General features: G+C 41.4%; 1 protein-coding gene across 2 annotated transcripts; it reads right to left on the bottom strand.

Annotated features, from left to right (window-relative positions):
- Positions 1-2,634: 2,634 nt before the first annotated feature.
- On the bottom strand, positions 2,635-17,191 carry LOC115560417 (zinc finger MYM-type protein 1-like). Of its 2 annotated transcripts, none has more exons than XM_030379832.1 (6): positions 16,160-17,191; positions 10,465-10,604; positions 8,647-9,699; positions 6,304-8,520; positions 5,797-5,910; positions 2,635-5,714 (listed from the first exon to the last, which is right to left on the bottom strand). In XM_030379832.1, the coding sequence occupies exon 6, from the start codon at positions 4,707-4,709 to the stop codon at positions 3,198-3,200; it is 1,512 nt and encodes a 503-aa protein (XP_030235692.1). In that variant the 5' UTR covers positions 4,710-5,714; positions 5,797-5,910; positions 6,304-8,520; positions 8,647-9,699; positions 10,465-10,604; positions 16,160-17,191; the 3' UTR covers positions 2,635-3,197. The 2 variants fall into 2 exon arrangements, with proteins under 2 accessions (XP_030235692.1, XP_030235691.1); XM_030379831.1 differs by having other exon boundaries at positions 16,181-17,191.

The following is a 17,191-nucleotide window of genomic DNA, read 5'->3' as shown; positions in this document are numbered from 1 at the left end:
CCCTCACGCCATCCCCTCTCAATCACCCCCCACCATACTTGCCAACCCTCCCGATTTTCCCGGGAGACTCCCGATATTCACTATCCTCTCCCGTTTTCCTCCCGCTGTTAAAAATCTCCCGCAATTCTCCTGATTTCTGAAAAGATTTCATGTCTCCCTTTCTCCCCACTTTCGTCATCATCACAACAACTTGTTCTTCAGAAAAGGATATTGTTTGAGCGAGCCCGCTGTTACCACGGAGACGTTTGCCGCCGCTCCGTGGTAACAGCGGGCGCGACCAATCAGAGACGGCGCGACCAATCAGAGACGTCTCTCTGACGCTACTCTAGTATTCTTTCTTCCGTTATTCTACCCGCGCTCGTGAATAAACCTCAGAGTATTTAAAAAGACAACAAAGAAGACGAGAATGGAGCCGAAAATAAAAAAATACACTTGTAAATCGGAGCTCGCTTCTCTTACTACTAGGTTTAAAGGTTCTGGCTATGGATGATTTTTCCGTGGAGCACGGCGGTCGGACGGACATAAAACACCATGCCAATACAGGCAAACATAAGAAGGCAGTAGCTGCTTCAGAGTCTCAGCCAAGCATCGCTGGTTTGCTGGGGAAAGGGAGACCAGATGCAGTCATATATGCCGAAACAAAAATGGCAATGTTGGTGGCAAAGAATAATATTCCTCTGAGCTTTACTGACGAAATAAATAAGTCAGTAAGGGACATGTTTCCTGACTCGGATGTAGCAAAGAAGTATGCCTGTGGGAGGACCAAAGCCGCACAGATATTGAAAGGTAATCCATTAACATACCCTTAGAAACATATAAACATTTATTTTTTCGTAATGAAAATGATAAAAACAATCCATATAAGGATAATGTTCCAAGCTTTCCATTTACTATGCGTACATGGGATAGGCTAATTTCACAGCCCATTTGCAGTGATGGTAAGAGTTAACCTACATGTTAACCTACATGTAGCACTTACATGATGTAGTAGCTTACTTGGTAGTTTTGTTTATTAGAAGCTAGTGTATTTGCGTGATAACATAAGACTTATTGGAAGTTGCTAAGATAAAAGCGTCAGTAAAATGTAATGAATGTAATGCAATGAAATCTATTGATATGTAATAATAATATGAATTGTAATGACATGAAATGTAAATTAAATGAAAGTATTCAACATAAAATTGACGTTTGAATTTACTTATTTTTTTGTTGGTTTTATTATTTTAAAGTCACCAGAATGCGGGAAACAATGACTTTAAAGGTGAAAATGTTATGGGGGGGGACCCCCAGACCCCCGCTTGTTTGGGAATCCTCCCTATTTTCGAAGTCTTAAGGTTGGCAAGTATGCCCCCCACACACCCCCTCACAATCACCCCCCACACCATCCCCACACCATCCCCTCACAATCACCCCCCACCACCCATGGTAGGTGGGGGTAGGTGCGTTTGTCTTTGTTCACTAGGCGCCGAAAGTACCATTTCAAGTTGATAGGGCACATTCATTCGAAAGACACATCGCCGCCGAGGGCGTGCGAAAAAAAAAAAGTATACAATGCAGAAAGATAAGATGTTTAAAAGGCAAGAGCCTTTTAAACATCTTATCTTTCTGTAGTCATGCGTTTGTCTTTGTTCACTAGGCGCCGAAAGTACCATTTCAAGTTGGTAGGGCACATTCATTCGAAAGACACATCGCCGCCGAGGGCGTGCGAAAAAAAAAAAGTATACAATGCAGAAAGATAAGATGTTTAAAAGGCAAGAGCCTTTTAAACATCTTATCTTTCTGTAGTCATGCGTTTGTCTTTGTTCACTAGGCGCCGAAAGTACCATTTCAAGTTGATAGGGCACATTCATTCGAAAGACACATCGCCGCCGAGGGCGTGCGATCGGCCCGAGGTGTGGTCATGGGGAGAGAGAGACAGGGGTCACAATCTCCCCCCACACCACCCCCCTCACAATCACCCCCCCACACCACCCCCCTCACAATCACCCCCCCACACCACCCCCCTCACAATCACCCCCCCACAACCACCCTCTCTGCTGAATTAACTAGTAAACCTCTTGATAGGTCATCCGTCCATCCCAGAACCATCCCAGAACCACTTTATTTTCTATTTTCTGTTCATTTGACCACTTTGTAACTTGTTAAATTCAAAGCATTAATAAAGAACGTGATTTGAAATTCCCTTGTTGCGTCGTGCTGAGAGCTGGGCTGCGACAGTATGTATTGCCTGGTTGTTTACATACAGAATATCCCATATTAAAATGTATATTAAATTGTGCATGGTCAGGGGCGTTTCTAGGTTTCTGAAAGATCCGGGGCTTAGCCCAGGGCCAAAACGTAACTGCGCATGCAATTTTTGAAAATAATAACAAATAACAAAATAAACAATGTATGCAGTTTATTAATACCAATGGTAAAAATATAGATTTTCACAAACTTCCCTTTGTCTTAACAAAAAAGTGCCTCATTCATAAGCACCAACATTAAACATTTAGATAATAAATGAGTCACATAGTCTGTATTCTTCACATATTTTTATTAGTTTCACAATAGTAAACAATGTCTGAAAAAGTATACAATGCAGAAAGATAAGATGTTTAAAAGGCAAGAGCCTTTTAAACATCTTATCTTTCTGTAGTCATGCGTTTGTCTTTGTTCATTTCTTTTCTTCTACAGTATATCTGTCTTTACTTTACACTTTCCATATTGTGTATACTTGTACATTTGTCTGTATTATTAACTGTTACTCTACATGTATTGTCTTTCTTTGTTCATTTCTTGTTTGTAGTGAACTTTTTATTTTCACTCGTTTCACTGTTTCTTGCTCCTTTCTTTTGACCTTTGTCCTTTGAGCACAAGTGGGTATCTCCTCGGTTTGACTTGGGCGAACCGGTCAATGACTTCACCATGGTCTAAGCCACAAAGCGCATCCTTCTCCACTGCCATAATAGCCAAATGATGTAGCCTCTCCTGGCCCATGGTTCTCCTCAGCCAGGTGTGGACACGGCGCAGTACACTGAACGACCGCTCACACGTGCAACTGCTGACAGGTATTGTCAAGGCTGCTTGGACAACTGAGCTCAAGGTTGGGAACATGTCTGGGTGAAGTAGCTTGTAAACACTGCCCATGTCAGAAACGGCACCTTCTCTCTTTCTTCTAGAAAGGAACTGCTTTGCCACCAGGATCTCCTCTTTTTTCAATGACATTTATAATGTGTTGCAATCAGCTCTAGGGAATCCTCACAGAAGAAATCAACGGCCGCTGGGTTGCAAGCTTGAATGCCTCGCATTAGCTCTGCCCCCACATCAGAAAATCTGCTGTTTAGCTCAGTTACCATACGGTCAAGACATGGGTACAACAGAGTTTGTTTCAGCTGGTCTTCTGTGCCCAGATGAGCCCTTGTACCCAAGGTGGACTCTATTGTAAAGTCCTCCATCACCCTCTGCTTGTGCCTGCAACCACTGTGACTCTCACATATGTTGTTGGCATCATAGATGTGTTTTGCTTCATTGTAAAGCTTGTCTGCCATTTCATTGGTTCGGATGGATTTCAGTGTGTCAAGGACTGCATCTTTAAAGAGTGTTTGGGCCAAGTCCACAGAATCCTTCTGAAGGCACAGGTGCAGCCCCTCTGTAGTTGACAGCATACTCCGGAACATGACCAGCAGGTAGACATTTGAAAACCTGGACAGCTTTGACAGTAATCCGACTGCCAGAGGTGTTGCACTCTCTTCCAGGCACTTTAAAACAGCTGGCAGATTGTTGAGCATTGCTCTCACAGACTTCACCTGACATGCCCATCGGGTTTTTGACAGCTGGACAAGCTCACTCTTCTTCAAGCCCAGGAGCATCTGGACATCAGAGAATCTCTGATGGTTTACGATTGATACACTGAAGAAACAGTAGACACTCTCCAATGTCTCAAACAGGTCACTGGCTTCTGGAACAGCCCTGTACGTATGGCAGAGAACCAGGTTCAGCTCATGAGCATAGCGGTGTACGTAAACTGCTTCTGGGTGTTTCTCACGAAAGCGAGCTTGAACTCCACTTACTGAACCACTCATAACGGAAGCTCCATCATAAGCCTGAGCGACACACAGGAGATCATTAAGGCCATTAGACGCCAATACATTTTCAATTGCGTCAGTGATGCACTGTGCATTCAATCCCTTAAGGGTGACAAGTTCAAGGAGATGCTCTTTGACTCCGCTGTCAGCTGTAACATAGCGCACACAAACAGCAAGCTGTTCAACGTGGCCATCTCTTGCCTCATCAGCCATCACTGCATACATTTTCGATGCCTTGATCTCTTCTACGATGGTTGCAGTCACTTCATCAGCACAACATTCGATCATGCTGTTCTGCGAGGCAGGAGATAGATATGTTGAATGAGAAGGGGCCTGGTAGTTCTGGAGGAAGGGGTCAAAGGTTTCAAGGAGCTTCATTACTTCTAAAAAGTTACCCTGATTCAGGGAGGAGCTGGTTTCCTCATGACCACGGAAAGCAATGCCTTGTTTCCCTAAAAGGCTAGTGACGGCCACAATGCGCCGCAGGTATTCTCTCCTTTCACTAATCTGACTGGAATTTCCAACATTCATTTGGTCGACAACATCGCCTTCTGTTAGTGTAGCTCTGTAATTCTTCCAGGCCAGGATAGATGACCAAGGCCCTTTTCCAGTTATTAAAGCCCTCAGTGCTGAGGAGGGCATCTTTGCTGGCTCTAGGGTTGTGTTTCCCAAAGAGCTTGCATGAGAAACAGTGTGAAGAGTTTCTGCTCAAAGAATACTCCAGCCAGTCAAAAGATTCAAACCATTTGTACTGGAAAGACCGTTGCTGCTTTCGAAAAAACTAGTGGAGGGGTACTGGTCCCGTCTGGGTTGCTTTGGGCCTGTTTCTCGTGTCCCTCAATCATTCTTTCCTAACAGGTTCCCTGTGCTCCCTGACCCTGAGCCACCTGTGTTTCCAAAAAGGGGAAAAAAGCGAAATAAAGCTATGGCCTCCTTCTCCCCCCTTTTTTAAACATGATTGAATAAAACTCTGCTATCCACAACTTGCAATTAATGGGCACTGGCAAGGATGTATACTGAGATACACTGCTGAATATTATACAATTCTGGACTAGAGATATTGGTATAGATACTCCTCACATAGCCTACAGGTACCTGCACTTGCACTTGCACTGTCCTCACTCTGGTCAGCAGCATCACTGGCAGCTGCATCTATGTATGCTGACTCTGCCCTTATCTCTGAAAATGTATTAAAGAATAAATAAAAAAAAGTTAAGCTGTAGCTTACTGTAAACTTAAGATCAATATTCTATCAAATTATTGCATTTAGAAATTTTAATTTCAAACATTATAATTAGGTTACTAAAATATGTTAAATACTACATGTAAGTGGTGTCATTGTGTTGCTCGTCAGTATTGCTTCCTCCTGCTAGTTTGCTTTCATTGGTCTCGAAACCAGGTCCTCTGATTTGCGACCACAATTGACCACCAAGTAAACGTGTGTGCTATTAGTTATGCCAAGGACAAAACGACCTATTTTTTGGCACAAGTGGGAGGTCTTTACCTCTTTTTATACTGAGAGGGAATTCACCAGGTCGACTTTGTTACATAGACACTCTTAACATAGCCTACAGGTACCTGAACTTACACTCTCCTCCCTTTGGTCTCCTGCATGAACCCTGACTGCATCCTTATCTGCCATCATACCTGAAAATGAAGGATGTGCCATTATATGCTTAAAGAGTTCAACAAGAACAAGAACAACAAAAAAACCTTCTATTCCCATTACCTCCTTGGCTGCCAACCACTTTTGGAGCAAAAAACATTGAAATCCTTCTTTGTGACATTGTTGTTTGCAGGTCCCAGGGGGTTGGGACTCTACAGCAGATGTCGTTATAATTCTCTGTTAACAAACATAAATGAGTCAGTACACACATGCAGCCGGTCTCATTCCCTGTTGCCATGAGAATCATGTATTAACATAAATATTTCTAACTGTTATTCTTTACATATTATTGTCATCAACTTTCATGTACAAAGCGGTCATTTAGACTACAGACGAAAATAATAGATATAGTAGCAGGCTTAATGCCTCTGGTCCATAACACTACTAGTCATTAACGTTAGCTAGCTAGAGCATTCTAGCTGCAGACAAAGTACATGATATACATTTGCATTCAATTATAACATTATATACATTTACCATAAGTAAGGTTTTCAAAACGTTTACAGACATTTTAATTACTGACATATAATAAAGACATTTTGAAATCTAGGGCTTGTGCTCACTACTCACCTGTTGTAAACAGTGAGAGACTGGCTGCTGAAGTGTACTGACGCACTTGTTGCTCTGTTCTCGTGCGGTAAATGAGGGGCGTTCAAGGACCGTCGGAAAGTCGATTTTTTTTCGATTTTGTTTTTTTATTTTTTTTACCAAAAAATTAGATTCGGGGCTAATCAAATTAGATCCGGGGCTTTAGCCACGAATAAAACCGCCTAGTGACGCCACTGCAACAGGTATGCTAAATTTGATATCGACACAATTTTTTTTTAATGTAACATTACGGTAGCATACAGTATACTCTATTTACGTTGGTTAAGTCAATTGTGTATCCTAACTTTCATCCTTAATTTAGAAATTATCATAGGTCAGTGTCCTGTTAAAACCTTGTCTAGATCTATTCTGTAGACCAATGCATGTTTAGACCCTCATCCAATTATCTCCATCTATGTCTCCATCTTATTGTGCTATATAAATAAAGTTGCCTTATTATTACCTGCAGACCAAGCTGTGATGGTGTTCGAGCAGCCTCAAACCTTCAAGGATGCCCAAACACAGTGGATGGATCCAGCTGAGGAGGACCATACCTACTCTAAAGGATCCATCCTTATATGTGACATGATCATCACACCTGCCCCTGAGATCTCACTGTCCATTGCAGAGGTTACACTGAAAGGTGATAAAGACTGTCTGCTGTACACAGGGATTCCTCTACCTGTGTTCAACACTCATGTCTCCTGTCTACGAGGTTTTGTACGCCAGTCATCAACAATGCCAGCTCAAGATGAAGTTTTGTTAACACTCATGAAGCTCAGACATAACTTTGCTGTAGCTGATTTAGCGAGGCGCTTTAAAAGATCAGCCAGTCAGGTCAGTAAAACACTTACGCATTGGGTTGATATCCTTGCTGAGCACACCAAGGTCCTCATTCCATGGCTGCCCCGTGACACTATAAAAGCAACTATGCCAAAGGTTTTTCTGCCACATTTCTCTGATTTAACTTGCATCATTGACTGCACAGAGAGTGTTCTGCAAAAAGCCAAAAACGTAGACTCGCGCTCAGAGTCTTAAAGCCATTACTATGCAAGTAACACTGTTAAGTACCTTGTTGCCATTGCTCCATCAGGGATGCTGATGTTTATTTCAGAGGCTTTTGGTGGGAAGTGTCGTGACAGGTATATTACACAGAACTCAGGGTTTCTTGATTGTTTACGTCCTGGTGATGGGGGACCGTGGGTTCACAATTAGAGATCTTGTTGAGGAGAGGAGGGTAAGGCTAGTCATACCTGCTTTTACACGCAAACACAGCCAGCTGACCAATGAGCAAGTGACTCAGATGAGACGGATAGCAAATGTACGCATTCATGTGGAACGGGCTATAAGGCGTCTAAAAGTGTTCAAGATCCTGTCAAACCGTGCCAATAAGCTTAGTTCCTAAAATTGATAAAATACTTCAGATTTGTGCAGCTCTCATAAATCTGAGAGGAGCGCTTATCTCCAGCAAGTAATGTCTTACATACTATTAAACAACATCTTGCATATTTATGAATTACATTTATTTATTCCTATTTATTTGAAAAATTTAGTACATACACATTTATTTAGAGAAACATACATACATAGATGCATATATATATATTGTACAGAGAGATCCACACACACAGATTCATACATAGTATTTAGATGGATACAGAGAACAGTGTAGATACTGTATAAATTTAGAAAAAATAGACAAGATAATTCTAATGATAAATACATGTATAGAAAGATGAAAAAGGTCACTTCTGAATTCATCACATTGTTGAAATGGGGTTAATGTCATATACTTTTTTCTTTTTACAATAGAACACTAAAAATGTATTTATACATATATTATATTAAGTTGTATTTATACTACAAATGTAAATAGTAACACAATAACAATTTATTTATACATATATATACATTAAGTTTTATTTATACTTCAAATGTATTTGAACCATTGTTATTGCCAACTGATGTGTCGGTTAATTACAAAACTGTTCCAGGTACTCGGGGCAGAGATGTGGTTTATTTTCTCCAAAATCATCAGCCAAGCTGGGAAGCATATGTAGAAAATAAAAATGTTCCAGTTGCTCTACTTGTTTGTCAGTGTACTCTTTGTCAAATGGAATTTCCAATTCTAAATGTTCCTCGTGTCCAGATAACCAGTTTGCAGCTCTGTAGACCAAGGCACATCATAGCCACTTGTGTCTAAAATAATAGAAAATACATTAAATTGGCACCAAATAATGAATATTAGTTCACATTATATTGTTTATATCTTGTAATCGGCTGATGCAGCTAGTATTTCTTGCCATTAAAAACAACCCTGCTTACCTGAAGGTCCAGCTCTTCCATTTGGCAAAACTCGGTACTTTCCATCATCCAAGATTTTGATGTCACCGTTTGGCCGGGTGAGAAATTCTTCGAGAGACATCAGACTCTTGAAGGGGCACTTGATCTGAAGAAGTTTTGTCCCGTCAAGGATCCCATCTGGACTGGCTGCCAACCAGGGGTGGTCAGGATGCACCACAAGTCCTTTGTTGTGCACATCATGCCCTCTGCTCTCAAGGAGTGTGATGATGACCCTGACTTCATTTTTTGGGGTACACGTGCTCATTAAGAAACTTTTGGGGGTCTGTGGTGTGTCTTTTGGGGACTCGTTTCCCTGTGCTTGCAGTGAGACGCAGTCTTCTAGCGTCATGCAACACCTGTGACCTACTCTGGGTCTTTGTGTCCATTTCCAATGTGGATATTTGATTGGGGGACAAAGCAATGTATGATTGGTAAAACACTGAACACTTCCGGGGCCTGCCCGTAATTCCGACACCGCATTGTTCCGACGTCTCAATGGTCCGAAATATTTCCCATTAGATCGACATGCCACTATGCCGACGGTTCAATGTTCCGACGGAACCCATTGGTCCGAAGGTCCGTTTGTCCGACATTTAAAAATGGAGGCGCATTAGGCCACGGTTCAATATGCCCCCCAAGGGGCATTCAGGAAGAGAATTTTTCAGCGGATCACCAGTTGTGTTGATACATACTAGTCGATATAGCCGAGAGAAGTCCCGACGGAGTCAACTGGAAAGCCCAAAAAATACATGACTGAGGTAAGAGTACAAATTAGAAGAAACAAAAAAAAGTTAAATTCTGTTAACGTTAGTAGACCTACATGTAGTCTATAGATAATTGGCCAGACATTCAGTCAGTGACAGACAGCTAGGGTACAAGATAACAGCTTGCTAGCTATGTTTACAACATTGCTAAAATTAGCTTAACTAACAAAGTGCTTTCCTTACTTTCAGAATGAATGATTTAGAAGAGAAAGATGCGTTGGTAGTCAAGCAGGTGGATGCAGGCATAAAGTGCATTTAGAACTGGTCATGGCTAAAATCAGAGGCAAAAATGGAGGTCAAGGGAGCAGAGCACACATTCCCTTTAGTGGATGTCTTCAAGAAAATTAATAAAGGTTTGGCAAGGTGTATTGTTTGCCACAATGAAATTAATTATGCGAACAAGGGCAGCCACGGTTTGCTAGCACACTGCAAAACAGAACTTCACAAGAAGAAAGTCTACAATATAACGCACAGTGTGGCCCCTAGCTTTCTACCTGAGTCTGAAGCATCCACCTCAGCTTTACAGCAAGGTCCTGAGAACATCAGACAGCGAAGTCAGGCAAAAAAAAACACACCCACTGTGAACCGCATAGCAAATGCAGAGGTAGGTGTAGGTAGGCCTATTAGTTCAGCACAGGCAGTGTCACTACTTGGGCATAAAATATACTACCTGCTTTTCTTATTTCATCATTTCTGTTCTAGGCCATGGTTCTTGGGGTGATAGAAGAGCATTCTCTCCATTTTGCTATTGCTCCAGTAATTATTGAGTTGGCCCAGAGTCTTGCTTTGGACAAAGTGGCTTTGCAGGGAATTAAGCTATCTCGAACAGCGGCAGCATACAAAATGGTTCATGGCCTAGGCGACCTTCTCTGAGCGGACCTTCTCCAACCTGAGAAGATTTCCCTTTTCCCTAAACTTGGACGAGAGTACATCGAACAACAACAAAAAGGTTGGTCTCATATTTAATTACAAGCAATATATAACTCCTACTTTAAATCTTATATTATAATAATTGTACATTTGATTCACGACTTACATTTGGTTTGATTTGAAGATCCTCTCCATGCTCGTCAGCTACTATCATGATGACTTCAGGAAGGTGATGGTGGAGCATTTGGGGTCCCTGGAGGTCGTAAAAGTGAACGCCACTGCCTTGGAGAGGGTGCTCTGCGAGTTCTTCGAGCAAAACAAAATACCATGGAAACATCTTGTAAGCATGCTTATGGACTCATGTTCGGTCATGAAGGGCAGCAAGACCGGCCTTGAAAAAAGGATCCTACAGCACTGTCCAACCCTGCTTGATATTGATTGAGACTCGTGTCACCACATTCACATTCACATTCCAATACTAGGAATGTCCGCTGATTACGCCACTGAGGCTATAGTAGGCTAACGAGGCTCTTAGCGTCCTACGAGTACCCTGGAGCACTCGTTAGCTACGAGCGTTTTCAAGACGTTCGTTACCAAAGATGCTTTCGGGAAACGGTGTGAAAACTGTACGATGCTCGTACGACCCACTTTCGGGAAACGGGGCCCTGGCCTGCTAGAAGTTTCTGAGGTCCAACCTCTTTGTAGTCTGTTTTGTTCAAATCCACGCGGCCTTTGTGAAGTGGGCGGAGCCGGTGTGACGTATTGGCCTCGGTTTCCTCACTTGTCTGAGGTGCTGCCTTCTGTGGATGGAGCAGCTATTGCAGCCTTCAGTAAGGTCCTGCTCCCCTTGTGGTTATGTATAGTATTTACGGCTTATATGTTTGGTCCTGCTTCATAGTGGTTCTGTGAGGGTAATACAGCTTGTGTGTTTGAATCTGCTTCCTAGAGGCTATGTGGAGGCAGCTTATGTTCTTAAAATACGTAACACTTAAGTTTTTTAACAGTGTCAATAATTTATTTTTCCTCAGTCACTCTTAGAAACATTGTTTCATCAACATATGTCTTTACTTTCTACACCATCACTAATACAAGTCTTTGGAATTTCCCCGGCCAAACCAGGACAACCCCGACAAAGAATTTATTAAATTCCTCTGCAGCTGAAGCCATATCAGTGAATGTTTTGTTATTTGGAGACATGAAAGAGTTTGGATATTCTGCCTTTCCACTTCGTTTTTTGATAATGGCATTTAATACATTCCATGTATTTTTAATATTGTTTTTGTTGTCCTCCAGTAAATTGCTATAGAGATCCATTTTGCCGTCTCATAAATTGTGTTAGTTTATTCTTACATGTCTTATATATTTTTTTCAGCTTCTGTTTGTTCTTTTCTTTGAAAATTCTTTATATAATGAATTTTTCTTCTTACATGCTTTTGATATTCCTTTAGTTATCCATGGTTTCTCAACATATTTTGGTTTCACTATTTTCTTTACTAGAGGACAATTTTTTTCATACAGTTCTGCTACAATATCCAGAAATGATTCATAGGTTTCATTTGCACCTTAAACATATACCTTGTTCCAGTCTTGTCTCAGTAGGTCTTCTTTAAGGGAATTAATAGCATTTTGTGTTCTATGTCTGGTTATTTTGACCGTTGTGGTGTCTTTTTTATCCTCGTACAGCTCTGTATGGTTGCGAAGACTGGCAGGTGATCGCTTGTGTCATTTATTACTAAACCACTGTGAACTTTCCTATCCCAGACATTTGTGAATATGTTGTCAATTAGTGTAGCACTGTGTGTTGTAATTCTGGTTGGACGTGTGATTGTAGGATATAATAGGGCTGGACGATTAATCGAATTTTGATCACGATTTTGATTTTGGCTTCTCACGATCATGAAAACACTGTAATCGAAGAAAAACGATTACAGTAATGTGCCGCCGCGCGGCGAGTATGCAAATTACTGCGCTGTGAACGCACAGTGAACGCACCTGTGTCGCATGCAACAATAGCAGTGAGTTTGTGGATCAATTGTGGAACGAGCGATTGACAACATGGCAGAAAAGCAGCCTGAGACTTTAGTTGAAAAGAAAGGTAGGACAAGTTCGGTCATTTGGAGACATTTTGGCTTCAAATCGTCGGACGTAGAGCAGAAAGAAATTGTTTGCAAAGTGTGTCACGCCGTCGTGTCTGCACCCCAGGGCAACACGACAAATTAGTTTAACCACTTGAAGTTCAGCCATAAAGTGGTCTACGACAAAGTATTGACGGAGCAAAAGACCCAAAAAAGTGCAAGACCGTCAACTTCAACCACCGCCGCAACTCAGTCCACCATTGAGGACACTCTTTACAATGCCGCTCCATATCCCACCGGCTCCCGGCGACATCGAGAGATAACGGAGGCGGTGACGTTCATGCTAGCCAAGGACATGTGCCCCATCAGCACCGTTAACGACCCAGGGTTCAAAGCACTGATGAAGACTATGGACAAGCGGTACGTGTTGCCATCCCGCAAACACTTTAGCAGAGCTGCACTGCCTGCTTTGTATGATAAATGTCGCGCTGAAGTTGAAAAAGATATCTCCACTGCCGAGTATTTTGCCACCACAACGGATCTGTGGTCAAGCCGAACTATGGAGCCGTACATATCTCTCACCGTGCATTACATCGATGCAGATTTCACCATGAAGACAAAATGTCTCCAGACAGCATTTTTCCCTGATGACCACACAGGGGTTAATATTGCTGATGGGTTGAGGCAAGCTATGGCTGCATGGGACTTGAAAGAGGAGAACCATGTGTGCATAACGACAGACAACGCCTCAAACGTCAAGCTGGCAGCTGAAATCAATGGCTGGTTAAGGCTGCAGTGCTTTGGGCACAGACTCCACTTGGCCATAGGTGAGAAATTTTATTTTCTCCTGACTGTGACATGTGTGTTATTTATTAAATGATACATTAGAAAGTATCAAACAGCACTACTGTAGCAAAAGTAAGGGTAGGCCTCCCTATAGTATGTTCAAATATTACTGTGGTGAAAGTAAAACAAGTCACCTTAATATTTTACATAAATGTTAAAAGTTTTACTGAAGTACAGTTAGTAAATACATTACATTGGAAAATATACTAATCCCATAACTGAAAATAATGTGTGGTAATTTTCCTCTGAATCACTCAATAACCTGTGACATGTCATTCATTGATTTTATTAAGAGAGATAACATATTTCATGTGACCCACATTATCATCACACTCTGTTTTACAGCATGATTTGTTGATTTAAGTAATATTAGTCAAAAATAAATGGTGTGATAACCATTCATGTATTTTTTTTGTCATCCTAGAGAATGCAATGAAAGACAGCAGAATTGGCCGTGCAATGGGGGTCTGTAAGAAAGTGGTCAGCACCTTCTCCTATAGCTGGAAAAAGAAAAAGGAGCTCACAAAAGCCCAAAGGGAACTGAAGCTACCTGAGCACTCCTTGAAGACGGAGTGTCCCACCAGATGGGGATCTCGACAAGCGATGATCAACAGGGTCCTTGAGCAGCAGAAAGCCATCGTCCAGGTCCTCTCCAGTGACCGTAAGACCAGAAATCTGACCCCAAGGTGGCAGGACATTGAGGTACTAGAGGCTATCAACAACTCACTAAGTCCTCTAGTTGAGTTCACAGATGCGCTCTCTGGGGAGCAATATGTCAGTATATCGCTTGTGAAGCCAACTCTCCACCTCTTCCACACATCAATACTTGCAGTAGAGGATAATGACACAGACCTCTCAAAGAGCATAAAGCAGACGATCATGGGTTACCTCAACGACAAATATGGAGACTCTAAAACACAAGAGCTCCTCGACATGGCCTCTGCAGTGGACCCAAGGTTTAAGATGAAATATGTGGCCGAAGAGAACAGAGAATCAATTGAAGCCAGACTGACATCTGAAATGAAGACTGTCATGGTAATACTACTACTAATAATAATAATAATTATAATAATAATTTATCATTACTATTTTAGCAGTAGTAGTAATTATTGTATTAAAAATACATATTTGACACTACTCAATGTAATATAATGTGAACTTGAAATGTAGAATAATACAATAATGTGAAACTACCATTCATTCAGGTGAAACATGAAATTCATATTGTCCTCAATGCGTTTCCCCATCTTCAAGGAGAGGACCTCTACTGAGCCAACCACAACACCAGCTGCCGACACTGATGCTCCTACTGGTGGAGCACAGAAGAAGAAGAGGGGCTTGGGCAGCTTCTTCAAAGCCACAGAAGACACAGCTGCAGGACCATCTCCTCAACAGGACCAGGCCATAGCGTTTGAACTTCAAGCCTACCTCCAGGCAAGGCCACTCGACCCTGAGGCTGACCCACTTGAGTGGTGGAAAGCATCACAGACGCTATACCCACTGCTCTCCAAACTGGCTACAAAATACCTTTGCATCCCTGCCACAAGTGCTGCATCCGAGCGGGTTTTTAGCACAGGTGGCAATGTTGTCACCTGCCTTCGCTCATCGCTAAAGCCCGACCAAGTGAACAGGCTGGTTTTCCTGGCCAAAAACCTGTAGGAAAAACCTACAGGTTGTAGGAAGGAAACTGCAGGGAGTATAGGGCCAATCCTTTTTTGTTTTTAAAAAACTATTTTGAAAAGATGTTAAAAAGTAGTTTGGGTTTTGTTTTTGGCTGTTATTAGTGTTTTTTCCATGTTGAAAGTTTTGCAGGAGTGATGTGCATGTAGATTGTGGTTATTTATTTTTATTTATTGTTTTTACATTGGTATTGCTATTACCGTATTCGATCACTGAAGCCTGAAGAAGTAGGCAGAACAGTCTGAGTGTATGTAGACTGGGTATTTTTTTTATTTATTGTTCTTTTTTAATTGCTTTTTATTTTTTTATTTATATATATCATTATTTTTACTTTTTTACTTGTTACTAATTTATTACTGGTTGTTTTTCTAAAAGTTATATTTAAAGTTGAGTTTTGGTGGCGCAATAAACACTTTTTTTTAAAGTGAATGAATAATCGTGTTTATTAATCGTGATTTCAATATTAATCAAAATAATCGTGATTATTATTTTTTCCATAATCGTCCAGCCCTAGGATATAAGCTGTTGCTATACATTGAATCAATAAATTCTGCTGTTGAATTGTGTTCTTGCGGGTTTAATAAATCAATGTTAAAGTCCACAGACAAACACAATTTTCTTGTTATTTATGTTGTGATATAGTTCAGCTAACTTTTCCTTGAATGTGTCAACACAAGAACCAGGTTTTCTGTACACACAGCTTATCAGAATATTTTTTGATTTTTCCATCTCAATTTCAACAGTAATGCATTCCATGATGTTGTCCAATGCAAATGTCATTTTACTGGCATATTTACTTTTGTAGCTGGTATCAATATATAGTGCAACACCACCACCCTTCGATTGAGTCCTGTTAAGAAAAAACATTTCATATCCCTCAATATCCACCATGTTACTTGTCTCTTCACTAAGCCATGTTTCAGTTATTGCAATTATAGTGAATTTTTTGTCCAGTTGCCTTAAACGGTGTTTGATTTTTGATAAGTTTGAATTAAGGCTCCTGCTATTAAAATGTATGATGGATATTGACCCGTCCATTCTTACACTTTTTCTGAATTGTTCTTCTGTATAATATTCACAATGGCTGTGTGTTGTTATAAAAATTGTTTTCAGGATCGATGTCATTTTCAATGCCTTGTGGTTTATGTTTAGTGTATTCAAAACATTTCAAATCCAGTTTTTCATATTCTGTTGATAGGTTAAAGTCCGAACTTGTCATGGGTGTTCTAGATGTGTTCACTTCAGTGTGTATTCAGTTACCTTGTGTTTATCCTTTCATACCTCAAACTTATCCAGCTTGGTGACGTCTCTGACGAGGAGCACTTTAGCTGACTCAGGAGTGGTTCCATTCAGTTTAATGAATACTTTGCAGTTTGAAGTCCATGTTGCTTGAATCTTGTTTTGTTTTCTTAGGATGCGTGCTTTCCTTGCGATGTCCGCGTTCTTCTTTGTGAGGTTTTCGTTGATGTAGACGTCGGTTCCTTTTAATTTCCTTCCTTGTCTGATGATTGCTTGTTTGTTCTTTCTGTTGGTAAACCGGATTATTATTGCAGGCGCGACCGTTTTGTTTTTACTGTGCAGGGTATGACAAGCCTCGATGTCTCCGCTGTCAACAGAGATGCCCTTGCTTTCCAAAAAGCAAAGGGCCTGTTGCTCCAGCGACTCATGGTCGTCCTCGGGAGCTTCGGTCCCTTGCCTCCCGGCGGCGGTGTCTTCGGAGGCCGCAGCAGCCCTGGCGTAGCTCCGGTGTTTGGTCCTCAGACCGCTGATGATTAAATCATTCATGCGGGAGTATTGCTCGAGATCGTCCACTCGGTTTTCCAGTAGCGTGATTTGTGTCCTTTTCCATGTTTTTTATCTTGAGTGTGTGGATTTCACCCATCAGATTCATGATTTTTGTTTGTTGCGCAGAGATTTTTGCTACCTCAGCTGTCAAGAAATCAAGCGATCTTCTTATCTCCTCCGCCTCGTCAGGCTGGCTTGCCATTTTCTTCGGTGGCATTTTGTCGTCAGTTAAAAGTTACAGCATAGAAGAAACATGATTTTCAGCGCAAACAATTTCAAAGCTTAACTCTAGTGTTTGTATGCTCATCTACAACCTGCTCTCCTCCTGGCTCAAAAAAACTGATGGTATTTAGTGGACAGGAAGGAGAGAACCGTGGCGAATCTGAACTGATTTGCCGACTTCCCTTACCCCCCTTGTTCCATCATGCCAGAGGCTGTTCACCTTAACTTAACTTAAAGGTGCCATGGAATGAAAATCTCACTTTGAGGTTTTCTAAAATAAATATG

This window comes from Gadus morhua, chromosome 15 (assembly GCF_902167405.1).
Source record: "Gadus morhua chromosome 15, gadMor3.0, whole genome shotgun sequence".
Taxonomy (NCBI): domain Eukaryota; kingdom Metazoa; phylum Chordata; class Actinopteri; order Gadiformes; family Gadidae; genus Gadus; species Gadus morhua.
Note: the sequence above shows the minus strand (reverse complement) of the source record. Positions and strands in the feature narration are given on the sequence as shown.

Bases quoted from the DNA above. Each gene is read 5' to 3' on its own strand.
- LOC115560417 (XM_030379832.1), bottom strand. From the start codon at position 4,709: ATGCCCTCCTCAGCACTGAGGGCTTTAATAACTGGAAAAGGGCCTTGG.